At 34.6% G+C, this 14,050-nt stretch overlaps 1 protein-coding gene across 1 annotated transcript; it reads right to left on the bottom strand.

Moving 5' to 3' along the window:
- Positions 1-1,774: 1,774 nt before the first annotated feature.
- Positions 1,775-13,874, bottom strand: LOC138336148 (dnaJ homolog subfamily B member 9-like). The gene is made up of 4 exons (XM_069285477.1): positions 13,735-13,874; positions 11,895-12,145; positions 9,627-10,175; positions 1,775-9,003 (listed from the first exon to the last, which is right to left on the bottom strand). Exons 2-4 carry the CDS (start codon positions 12,112-12,114, stop codon positions 8,933-8,935), a joined length of 840 nt encoding a protein of 279 aa, XP_069141578.1. The 5' UTR covers positions 12,115-12,145; positions 13,735-13,874; the 3' UTR covers positions 1,775-8,932.
- Positions 13,875-14,050: the final 176 nt, after the last annotated feature.

The raw sequence follows: 14,050 nt of genomic DNA, 5'->3' as shown, positions 1-14,050 counted from the left end.
CATGCAGAACTCTAGGACAAGAAGCGATTATAGGAATTACCTCTATTTCCCCTATTGGGTCCCGGCCCTCCTGCCCCAGGGAGTCAAGAGCCAAACTTTATACAAGTTCTGTTCCCCTTCATCCAAGGATGTTTGTGGCCAAATTTGGTTACAATCCATGCAGAACTCTATGACTAGTAGCGATTTAAAGGAAATGTTGACGGACGACGGACACAGCGCCATGACATCAGCTCACGGGCCCTTCGGGCCAGGTGAGCTAAAAATTGGCCATCAAATAGATGTAAAGCAGATGCAATTCAATCTTTAGCAGGCAACGTCGATAAGACGAACAAAGGCATAGCAACAATTATATACAACATGGGTCTGGATAGATTTGGTACAAAGGAGACCAAAACAGTGATTTTTTTTCTGGCTATATCAGCAAAGATGATACCCTAATATATGCTGATCAATGAGTAAAAGACATCGCTTTGCAAAAAGAGGATGAAATGTGTGTGTCAGAATGCATAGAACACACAAGTACCATTACACAGATCATCAGAGAGGTCAAGGGAAGGAAAGGAGATCTGGCTGTTTTATGGTATGACCTGGCAAGTGCGTATGTCATATGCCACATAAGCTTTCCAAGCTGGAGAGGCACCATGTGCCGGAAAAGATACGCCATCTGCTAAAGAATTACCTTGACAGACTTTAAATGAGGTTTACAGCACAGGACTACACAACCACGCGACAGCGTTTAGAAGTTGGAATAGTCACAGGATGTACTGAGTCGGTGATCTTAATCGGATCTTAAGCGGAAAATCTGTGGAAAAAAAACTCCTATCTGAGCTTTCATGGACGACATGACAGTCAGCACAGAGACGGTAGTTGAAGCCATGAGAATACCATCTGCTTAGATCGAATGAAGATCAAACCCACAAAGTCCATGGGCATTATACTGAAGAAAGAAAGGGTTGCTAATCACATATTTGAGATAACAGAAGACTAATCCCAACCGCGAGAAGCCAGTGAAATTTCTTAGTAACTAGTTCAACGACTCATTACACGACACCAAAAAGTGAGTGAGACGCACCTGCAGCTGAAGAAGTGGATAGACGCCATAGACAGAAGTAGTCTGCCTGTGTTATACAAGGCCTGAATTTATAAACAAGGCGTGCTATCATGAATACTTTGGCCTCTATCAATGTACAAATTGCCAATGACGACAGTTTAGTTAAGTGTAACTGATAGAAGATTATGTCACAAATGCCAGACAGTTACTGATGCTTGTGGACAGCAAAGATGCTAAGGTGAAAGGAGCAAAGGTAGGCATTAGTTATGGGCGTGAGTCATGGTGGCATCGCGGACAGTGAATAGGTAAGAACTAGAGCAAGATGGAGAACAGCTATACAGACTAGGAGAAGAAACAGCTTGTTCAAAGGAAGAAATGACTTCATTGTAGCTGTGGAGGAAACGAGATGAGCTGTGGAAAGTGCAGCTCAATTATTATTATTTATGAACATCCCCTTGGAATATGCCAAATGTGTTGCAACAAGTCTAGATTGGAAGATAGCTGATCATGAGTGGTCCTGGGCTTGGATTTAATCCATTTAGTCAACCTCTGGAGATTGCAGTGGAAAGCGTCTAAACTATCAATGAAGGAGAATCTACCTGATGAAGGGAGCATGATACGTCAACTACATCAAAATGTATTAATGTAATTAAGAATAGTGATTCAAGTAAGTAATCTTTTCAAACTTATCACTTGTAGAATATGGAATACAGACTGCTTGCATGTGGTTGAAATATTTTATTTTCAACTTCAACATTTGACGAAGTGAACTATATCACGAAGTGTACAATTTCACTGAAATTGGGAAGACAAAATGAACAAGCTGTGTAATTAATTAAACAAAGCAATTAACAAAACAAAATCAATCTTAATATAATTTGGATTAAGCAACAAATCATTTATAAAGTATACATCTTATTGGAGGTTTGTAATTTTAAACTACATAGGATTACTATGTACAACATCATATAGCGAGGTAATGAAGGGAAGTAACTCTTGATATTTTCCAGTCCGTGGGGAAATTGTTTAATATGTATCATCCATATTTATGATAGTCAACCTAAACTTTTACATTTTCACTTTGTTTCTAGTACACAAATTTATCATGGCACAAATTTCATATGTATATACACTGGACCCTCATTTTGTCCCCAATCCAAACCGTCCTAATTGTAAAGTTTCTGACTGTTGGATTCTGTAAATAATCAAATCTGTTTCCTGATATTTCCGTCTAGATTGTGAGTTTTCTGGATTATCACTGGCCCGCTATATTAATACTTTACAAGTATGTAGAAACAAATAAATCTATCGGTATACATTATTATGATAATGGAATCTTACTTTCAGTGTAATACTTAACCATATTTTTTCATTTTATCAAAACATTTTTTCCCCGAAATTATACATACATGATATAATTAAATTATTTTAAATGTGTGAAAATACCAAATGGAGACAAAATAAAGAATATTTGTGGGGTGTTTTGAAATTCCGGGAGACTCTCGGAGAATCCGGAATGGTTGACAGGTATGTTTGTCTTTACATACAATTTGGACGAGATACCATTTCAACTTGTTGATTTAAAGATGGGTTAATTGTTTCCATGTACAAGGGAAAAAGGGTGAACTGTCCTAAGAAGTTTCTAGGTTTATTGTTTGATATTGAGGTATATCTATATGTCCACAAGCCAAAACGAATCATGCATGATTATACACTCTTTGCTTACAGGAATACATACTGAACTTAGAATTTAATTCAAAACAAAATTAAGCAAAAACTAACAGCAGAGACAAACAAAATCAAACAATTATTCGACTTCATTGCACATATTTGAAAGACTAATGGGTATATTTATAACCATGCGTAGTTAGCACAGCAAACAAGAGTACACCTTTATATGAACCCATATCAATAGCAAGACTCATCTGTTAATTACATGTATATATACATATGTAAAATATACTTTTCACACAAAATATATGGTATATTTAATACAGAGTTTGTGTAAATCGTTACTTTACATATTCATATCAACACTGATATTTCCCATTCACACATGCGTAAGCTTGGACAACTTAATTCAACCCCTGAAAATGCACAATGAACTGTACCATCCTTGGAGTTTGAAGAGCTCAAATACGTCTTCAGGGTTGAATGAATTAAAGGTTTCACCAAAATAATTTAATAAGTTTGTGTCTTCCACTAACTAAACTAAATATGGGCACTTCAAACTCAAATTCCAAAGCTAACGCTTGTGGCAATATCTTAGGATATCTAAAAGGGAAAATTCAGTCTAAGATAATATTAACATTTGCACATATACTGGAAACAAACCAATTCTAATGGAAACTAGGCAAGTGGTGAAATGTGTGTAAAATGTTCAAACTCGCTCGCTGTCCACCATTAGACAATGTGGTCGGTCTTCTCGTGGAGTGATGCAGCTTTTGTCTAGAACTACTCAAATTGCTCTTACAGTAGTGTGTTTACCTTTTTAAGTAAACTTTCTTGCCTAAATATTCATTTCATTAACTGCTCAGTGGTTATGTATTTCATTTTTTAAAGTATGTGATATTGGTTCGGGTATAGATACAGCTTACATATTTACCTTCTTAGTTGTATTGCTATACCATTTGGAATTTCAACGGTATCAATTAAAATACTTAACGATGATATGGAATTTGTCAATATTTTATGTTATATATGTTTCAAAAAGAATGTAGAACACAACATCTACATGTAGGCTATATTTTGCTTAGTAGTTACGTAACAGAATTACAATGTAGCCTCACTGAGTGAATTGTCCCTTTAACCACTTGGCCACTGTGGCATCTCTAATTACATATATTATATTGAGCTGGCAAATTCCCCAAATGAGTTTTGTACTCACAGGTACTTCGGGTAGAGGGCTAAAGAGGTGATAATATTTTATATGAGAACAACTTTTAAACCACTCAGCCACTGCTGCATCTGGTGTGGATAAAGATTTACTTTTGTGTGTATATTTTTTGATTTTATGATTTACATTGTACATACCTGGTACATGTGTGTTTACCTAATCTGACCCTTAGATCCATCTTTTACATCAGCACGACTGTTGGTCATATTAAATAAAAGTTTCCATGAGCTGTTCAATAAATTAGCTTAAAGAATTAATATATACTGGAAATTGTGAATAGTTTTTGTAGGTTTACTTTTCATGGAGCAAGTCTCCTGATATTTTCCCCTTTTTATAGTGATTCAAGTACTGTATCACATTGTAAAGTATTTAAAGCTCAAGGTATGTTGATAATGAGGTTCTAATTGAAGGTAAAATGCATTATATAATTCAATTGTTTTACAACTGTTTTACCAGACTGAAGAATAGACACCATAAGATATGTTCTTAAGACTTATTGCATTTGCTTGCATTGATGAACTTAAGGTATGAGTGAAAGGAAATTATAATAAGATACATAAAATGCACAAGAACATAAAAAGCACAAGATAATGACTATCAATCTTATATATTTAATTTTTTTCGTTTCATGGCTTTCTGATTGGCCTTTTCATTTTTTGCATTCCATGATGAAAAAAAAGAAAGTTGGGAATGGCGCAGAAATCTGATGTTAACATGACGTCACAATAGAAACATTTACGTTGCGTACTGATTTGGTAAAAATAATCCCTTGGAAAAATCATTGGAATGGTACGTGTAAACGTATTTCATTTTATAAAGTAGCCTGGAAAATTAATTATAAGCATTGAAGCCACTATTTTTTAACTTCATCGGGGTATGAAAGAAATTTTGTTTGCAAACTGTGTGAATCCGTGTAACCAATTAATTTGGAAAAACATTATCATTGATACACATATATATGTATGAGCATGGTAAAGAAGTGATTTTTTTTCCTTATGTTTTTTCTCACACATAACACTTTCCTATTGTCAAAATTTAGAAGTTAACACATTCACCCCCGAAATTTCATAATAGACTGATCTAGTCTGTGATTTAGAAGAGTCTAAATGTGTCTTCAGGGATGAATGACTTGAATTACCAAAAAGTCAATAATGAGAACAATTTGTAGTTCTGGTGATTTGCTATTTTCACAATACCCTTGAAATATACTGCGGTATAGTATTTAATGTAGTTTACTCATAAAAAAATACACAGTTTATGTACTAGCTCTCTCACAAGTCTCACAAACAAAACATCAGCATCTGAAGGATAACACATTATAGTTTATAATAAGCATATGTGCTGGAGATCGAGAATTTCTGAAATATATGAGAATGTTTTTATATGAAAAGGTTTGATAATGGCCACATCCCTTATGGCTTATGAAATTTTCTGTGAAACTGTCAAATGACAGTGTGAATCACCATTCACCACAACAAAGTTTACTATACATGCAGTATCATGTGTATTTGATAAATCATACCTGTATATTTTGAAGTATGCCAAGATTAATTTTCCCATTAACACTTTAAGATACCTTTGAAATTCTATCTCTACATATTCTATTTCTACATATTTAACAAAGATCAATGGATTTTGCAAACTAATGTATTCGACCAAATAAGCACCCAGGGCTAATTGAAGCAACTTGGGGGGTGATGGTTATTTTTACAAATAAAGCCATAAATTTAATTTGCAAAAGAAATCGGTAACTGAACCATCAAAGTTTTCATAATTTTTAATCTGCATTTAATTTTAAATAAGTGAAATTGAAGTCTAAAAAAGGGGACGGGGTGCTTATTAGGTCGAATAAGGTATCTGCTATAATTAACATCTTCTAGGACAAATTGATAATTAAGCATTAAGAAGACATATTCATCAACATTAAATTATCTGTCAATTCCTAATTTGATCAATCAGCGAGTAACATTTCAATTCTTCATTCAGGTTAGACAGCTGTATTCACACAAAAACTTCAGACAGTTAATATAAATATTTCAATACATATTTGAGACATTTATATTAAATCAATCATACATTTTGCCATTTTGGCCTGTTGATATAAAACACTAAACAATCATATAGCAATATCACATTTAGGGTACACATTATTTATGACATTTAACATGAAAATCACACATACACAGGTACACAAAGACGGTTAAATAGGAGGGACAATGATGTCACATGCATCAAGTTTATCAAATGACATACCTGAATCATCAATATGCTTACATTACCATTAGTCAATAGCCTACTTACATTGACGAAATGTATTTAATATTTTAATAAAATTTCTAATTATTGTATTCAACCTAGTAAGCACCCCGGCTTCTATAAGTGTCGAAAACCCCATTTGAGGCCACAATCTCGAGCTCACTCCCCTTGATTCAAAAGCAGAATGTAACTATGAAATCTGTACACTGTATATTTCTCTAATTATATTTCTTTTATGACCTACTTTGAGCAATAGTTTTATTAAAGGTTAGTCCAGATTTGGTTCTATTAAGCAACTCTTCATTCTTTTCTTCAATTTTGAAGTGCCCTGGCGCTTATTGGGTCAAATATGGTAGGTTTACAGTATTCACTGGACTTAAAAAAAGTTAAAAACATAACTTTAAGTACATTTTATTCTGGTATGATAAGGTAGTGGAAGAGCACTAAGGTTATGTCACTGATGGCAAAAATGAGACTAATTATATACAGTGGAACTTCCCTAAACCGATCATAGTCAGTGCATAGAATTTCGGTCGGTTTAGAGAGGGTTAGGTTTGGAGAAGTGAACCGAATATCGATCATTATGATCCGGATTTTATTGATCGGAAGTCGTATTCTACTCTACACTGACTGTCTAGTGTTCGTTATAACCGACAGATATTAATTGTTAATGTACGTTAAATGTTATCACAAAAGAGAAAATCATACGATTTAAAGGAATAGATTACAAGTCTTGACATTGTTATGGCTTATAAATGTAGTTAGATGCGTGAATGTTCTTGGGGATGTTCTTGTCTCAACTGACCTACATACGGCCAATCGCTTCCGGTTACGTCAAGAATCAAATTAGATATGGTCTAATCACACGATGACCAGTCGATGCCGGACATTATATGACAAAACAATACTTGGCTTCTGCTTATTCATATAGATAATTTACATTTTCCGACGACTACATAAGTAAATAAATAACCTGTGTGAGACTCTCAAAATTGAATATATGAAATTTTCTGTTTATTACTATCTCTGCTTGTTTTCCTACAGTAAACAAATCGCCAGTGTACGTGGTAGACCTTCATTAAAAATCTAAACAATTGACATGATTAAATCATTACACCACAATCTCTGGTATAATTACCGTGTACATATACCTATAGCCTTCACACCTGTATACATGCCCCAGGACATGGCATGCGACAACTATGGATACAAGTACGTGTATTTTACAGTCGGTTGATCAGACCTTAATACAAACTACCGGTGTCGCTCAGGTATGGCTGGTTGTCAGAAGTGTATTTTTAGTGACATTTGACTATTCCGATGTCAAAATCGGCCCGTTATTAGGAATGGGGAGGGATCGGTTTAAGGAAGTTTTATTTACTATCAATAAAGAGGAATTCATTCTGTACGTGACGTCCATGTTCGGTTTCTAGAGGTGATAGGTTTTCAGAAGGTTCGGTTTCGGGAAGTTACACTGTAATTAGTTTTATGCTATAAGATACTGCTAGTTTAAAGTATAAGGATGAAATTTTAGAAATGACCAATTGATTTTAACTTGAAGTATTCTGTACGTATGTTATATAATAATTCAATTTTGCTTGTTACAAGCATTTTTCATTGGTTTAAAAATTTACTTTATCAGCCTATAAAGGAAAAAATGGTGTCACCGTTTGTGACGTTGCTTCTAATTGGCTGAGATGACGGCGTAATGATTTCATAGACAAAAGAGTCCCAAAATGAATTTGGAGTATTGAAGAGATTATCTTTAGTAAATTGAATTATAAGGATATAACACAAAAATCTGAGTGTACTTTTATCATAAACAATTCACGGTTTATTTAGAGTACACTCAAATTTTTGTGTTATATCTCCATAACATAAAAAATCTATTCAAGTTAATCCTTAAGTATTCTTCAAAATGTATTTAATATCATAAATAATACCATGAAGAAATATTGAACTGATTATATATAGTTTTAGATGAAAATATGTTTTCAAATTTCCTTTTTCTTTTCTATACGTTTTCAAGGCACAATTTGTGTTATATTTTCAAAATAGAAATATACATTATACAACATATTTTCTAGATGGGACATTCACAACCCTGTCTTGTCCATGTCCTGACATAATATATTCCTATCATACACTTCTATATATAACCATCTGCTACTCTGGCCACAAATTACAGAGTAGTCTGCTCTTGTGTATAGGAGGAATGTTTGTGAACATGATGTCCTATGCTGCGGAGAAAATGGTGCAAGATTTGCACACAAATTAATGTCACAAACCATTTCTATACCAAACACCAAGAGCAGATAACTCTGTAATATGTAAAGAGAGAACTCCAAAGGGAGATAACTTTCACTCACAACCCTTTTAAACTCAATACATACATAAAATAACCTCTCTCCACACATTCCAATGGGGTGTTAAACAATCCATTAGATCAATAAATAGAGGCAACATAAGGGACAGAAAACAGGAATATGCCCATAGTACCTTTCACTATTTTATAGAAAATCTTTATATCACAGATATAGCGAAGATTTCCACTTTTGAACACATGTGTTACTCATCAGAATCATCCATCAGGGCAATTATGAAGTCACCACATCGGATGGAACTGTAGAGCACTATTAGTGTGCGCACCAGTTGGGTAGCACTTCCGAACACTCGGCACGATGATGTCATGAAGCTCTGCAGCACTACTGTAGATATGTTAACACCACTCAGGAACACTCGGTATGTGTAGTTACCATATTTCCCATTCTCTGTGTCACTGTTCTACATGTTCTGCCACCTGTAAAACATTAAAAATATTACTGCAACAGTCTTTCATTAATATGTGCTAATATCTAGGAATTAACACAATGGTATTCTCTATAGCCAATAAGCCATTCATTTTTTTGGGGGAGATGCAGTATGGATGTTGTCATACAAATCAAAATTTGATATTGAGTTCTCTTTTATTACAATGAAAGTCATGAAACTAGCGACTTCATAACAATAAGGAGAATAAGGTTAACAAATGCTCCAATTTCTACTCAAAATTGTTCCCATACAAAATATTACAAGGAATGCATATGCAAGTAATGGAAATTCTGGAAAACATCACATTTCAAGTTAACAAACTCAGTGTCTTAACAGAATAGCTTTTATATTGTCTTCATGTAGTGTTATAGGATGCTAGTATCATTAAAGAATGTGTCCGGTTTCAGGTTTTAAAGGTGGAGGAAAGCCAAAGTACTGGGAGAAAAAACACAAATGTTTAGTTATTTATGATTACATGGCAACTTCATCACCTTGTTTTCAAACTTATAAATATGTGGGGTGGGGTGGGGCCAAGTTGCTGAATATAGGGACATCTGAAACACTGTGGTCAAAATAAAGGTTCTTCTGGCAGACAAGACATAAACACATTACCTTGTGTGTAGCTGGAAGCGTGTGCCTGGGCATGGTTGTGGTGGGGATGGTGGTGGTGCATATTATGTGCTCTCTGATGATTTCTTTGGTTCATTTCATGATTAAATCTATGCATTTTTTGGTGTTGGTTATGGATATTCTGACGGTGATTAGACGCGTGGTCATACTGACTGTGATGGTGAAGGTTACCAAATAGGTCATCATCAAAATCAAATCCATCCTGATAAAAGTCATCGTCATCATCATCATGGAAAAAGTCATGGAAAAAGTGACTTCCATTATCATCGTCATCATCATCGTCTTCAAACAAATCGTCAAAATTAAAGAAACTCCCACCGTTGCCACCAAAAGAGAATTTGAAACCCTGTTGATGTTTGTGGTGTCCTTCCCTATGAGCACTGAAAGCGTCGTCAAATCCTTTGAAGAAATCACCGAAGTCAAAACTTTGAGATGGGAATCCGCCACCACCTCCTCCAAACTGCTGGTCATCAGTGTGGCCATATGTGTCATATTTTTTCTTCTTATCTGGGTCTCCCAGTACTTCGTAGGCTGTAATATCAAATATTTGTTTAAACTAATATGCTAATGAAGACTTTCCATGGAAGCTAACCAAGAATAATCATCTGAATAGATAAAGAAGTCTCAACTGTCAATGTAATTAGAAATACCCAATATGAAGATGTCTTTCACTACGTGTATCTGGCAATCCAAATTGATGAGCATGTATACATGGTAGTCTCCCTTGATAATGATTAATATCTCAAAACAATATTTGTCTTAAAAAAAGCTTACCTTAATTATATAACCTGGCAGTTCTCTTAATAACGACATGGCTAAAATATAATATACCGTGAATAAGTTCCACTTTCCGCTGATTGTGACGTCACATTTTAATGTGAATTTTGTGATGTCATAATCACTTGAAGGTGGAGCTAATCAACCGTAAATTGTACTTTACTCATGTTGTTTTGGTATCTAAACCCCCCTATTGCAATCACTGTAACATGACGCTACCCAAATTGGAACACTTTTTGAAGATAATTGTGAAAAACTTCTAATGTTTGCTAATGAATAGATGCCTCCAGTTTTAATTTCATGATTTGTATACTTGTCAGCAGTGCATATATTTATAAATAGAGATCTAGAGCTTTGAAGCATGCTCGGTTCGGATCATTTCATGCAATTTTTTAGTCAAGATCCGCACTGGATTTCTGGAGAACTTGAGAAGAATTTTTAGTTTAAAAGATGCAGTTTTGTGTTTTCATGATGGCGGCTGTGGCGGCCATCTTCGGATTTTCGGATCGACCCAAAAATAACAACACTTTGTCGGGACCATGTTTTTCAGGATCATTTCATGCAAGTTTCAGCCAAATCGCACCGGTAGAACTTGAGAAGAAGTTCAAATAATGGTTATTCAAGGATGGCGACCTGATGGCGGCCATCTTGGATTTTCGGATCGACCCGAAAAATAACAACACTTGTCGGCGACCATGTCAGGATCATTTCATGCAAGTTTCAGCCAAAATTCGCACCGTTAGAACTTGAGAAGAAGTTTAAAAATGTGTTTTCCCAAGATGGCGGCTGTGGCGGCCATCTTGGATTTCAGATCGACCCGAAAAATAACAACACTTTGTCGGGACCATCTCAGGGATCATTTCAGGTAAGTTTCAGCTCAATCCCACTGGTCAAACTTGAGAAGAAGTTCAAAATGTGAAAAGTTAACGCACGCTGCGGACGGCGCACGACGACGGACGAAACATGATGACTATAGGTCATCCTGACCCTTCGGGTCAGATGACCTAAAAATGTCTAGACATTAATAAAAAATGTTTGAATTCATTTAAGGAATTTTCAAACATTTTTGGTTTATTTCAGGCATATAATGATCTATCTGTCATAAATATCCTGTTCAGTAATTGTTTTAATTGTTTAAATATCTAGTGTTTTTAGGGTTGTCACATTGTTTCCCGGATTTGTTCACGATTTCATTATTTTCATGTTTAAATACAGATAATAGGCAATAGGAAAGAAAATGACATCTAAAAATTGCCACAGTACTATTCAGCACCTTAATTTTTGTTCAGAAGAGTTATTGTTTGTTTAGATTGTAAACTGAGAATTCTGTATCACATATTTTAAAAGTGTTCCATTTGGGTAGTGTTTCCAATTGAGTAGTATCACGTTATATTGGAAACCGTATTATTGAACTAAAATAAAATCTCTTTTTACACCAATTTCCCTATTTTTATATAAATTAATTAACCATACCTTTAGCTATTTCTCTAAACTTCTCCTCTGCTCCCTTCTCCTTGTTTTTATCGGGATGGAACTTTAGTGCTAGTTTTCTGAATGCTCTTTTGATCTGTTTATCAGAAGCTCCTTTCTTCAGGCCCAGCACTTCATAGTAATCTGCTTGCTTGGCAAGTATGATACTGACAGTATAAATACTGCATAGAGCACTGAGATATAGTAGGTTCTCACACTTCATCTTGATACACTGGTATGTGAAGACTTGTATTCTAAAACAAAAACAACATGTTTTAAACATAATTTACAGGTATATAATAAGTGTCAAAAACGATAATTTGAACATAATTCATTTTTTATAGTAGAAATTTGAAATTCCTATATTCAATGTCTACAATTCAGAGTGCTCAAGCTCCCGGCAGTTTTGAAATTGATTATGGCATCATGATCAAGTCATACCAGATAATAGTACATGACTAGTCACTACGTATACGGTAACATGTACAGTATTCTGTAACCTGATTCATTGAATATGTATAATGAGTATCTGACCCGATGATTAAGATTGTTTACTTTGTTATTCATGTATTAGTATTTTTGGAGGATTTTTGAAGATTTAAGATGGACTTAAAAAATAATCAAAAGAAGACATGCATGAATGTATGCAATTCCAAGATGATTTTCAACAATTGCACAGTTAATCATATCAAACCATGAATATTTACCAAAAATTAAATTTATTAACAATAAATGTAAAATATTCAACAAATGTAAATTACACAGTTTTGATACAATGACATACTAATTATATAATCATAATTACATGTATATCATTGGTATATCAAACAGTTACCAATACACTGGCCTCAAATAATAAACTGAGGGAGACAGTCAGATTAATTAACCTTCACTCTTTTCTGTCAAGCTGTCATCATTTATCACTTCTGGTTAGCAGGTATTTAGCCACCAGGGACAGATTGACTTCCTCAGACTCCAGTTATACATGCAACCATTGGACAGAGATTTCTTTGATACACATGCACATGCATATGCATGTTCACCATGTACACCATGTACAATCTTGAGGAGCACTCTAAACCTTACAGACTCATCAATTATACAATGTACAGTGTATCATAGAATATTATTCATTAAGGTGTACTCCCAAATCCATTTTAATTATCTTATGTCCTGTATATTTTATAGATTATTTGATTATGTAGATGAATGTACGGTATAGAGAAATTAATGAAGTAATTTGAGTGACACTTTATGTACTACACAGGGAAGCACATCACACTTTATAGATGACAATGAATAATCATGAGGATCAATTTTGATCTCAAATAAATATGTAGTTTACTGTGCAGCTTGCAAGAACTGGTTGAATGACTTTTTGGCACATACATTGTACAAAAATATGATTTGACCCCACATGTACAGTGTACAAATGTACATGAAGCTATCACTTTATGCCTATAAAACAATATAAACAATTCAAGACTAGCCTTTGAAAATACAAAATGTGAGATATCTGTATTAATAAAACAGCAAAACTTCAAAAAGCCAACATGATATATTTTAATTTCCATATTTAGCAACAGCTGGTGTCACTGTTTATTTTAGTGGTTCAGAGTTTCAACTCATATAAGACATCAGCATATCTCAATAAAACAATAAGACTGAACATCGGATGGTAATGGTCCAAAGGTACTAAAGGATATGATGTGTCAATATCAAATGACAATATATGTAACGAATGTATCCTAATGTGAAAGTCAATATGCACATGGGGAAACCCCCCAACTTGTATCGAAAGTACAACACCGACACCAGCATAAAGTCGAACATTAAACGATACCTGTTAGACTTCTGTATCTGTTTCCCTTATTCAAACCGTCCAGTCGGAACTCTTCGGTCAATTCTTGCTGTATGATGACAGCTTGACGTCTCAGATTGACAGAAACACACGTCTGTCCAAAATAGAACCGGAAGTACACGACTGTTAATGCGATTGGTCGAAGCTGTGTCCACGTGACCTATTTCGGAAACCGGGAAAATTACCCAGCATTCTTCGATATAAACAAGAAATGGCTGAAGATTTGTTGCCTCTGTTAGGTGTAAATATGGATAACGATTGGTCGAAGCTGTGTCCACGTGACCTATTTCGGAAACCG

Source organism: Argopecten irradians, chromosome 12 (genome assembly GCF_041381155.1).
Source record: "Argopecten irradians isolate NY chromosome 12, Ai_NY, whole genome shotgun sequence".
Lineage (NCBI taxonomy): Eukaryota > Metazoa > Mollusca > Bivalvia > Pectinida > Pectinidae > Argopecten > Argopecten irradians.
Note: the sequence above shows the minus strand (reverse complement) of the source record. Positions and strands in the feature narration are given on the sequence as shown.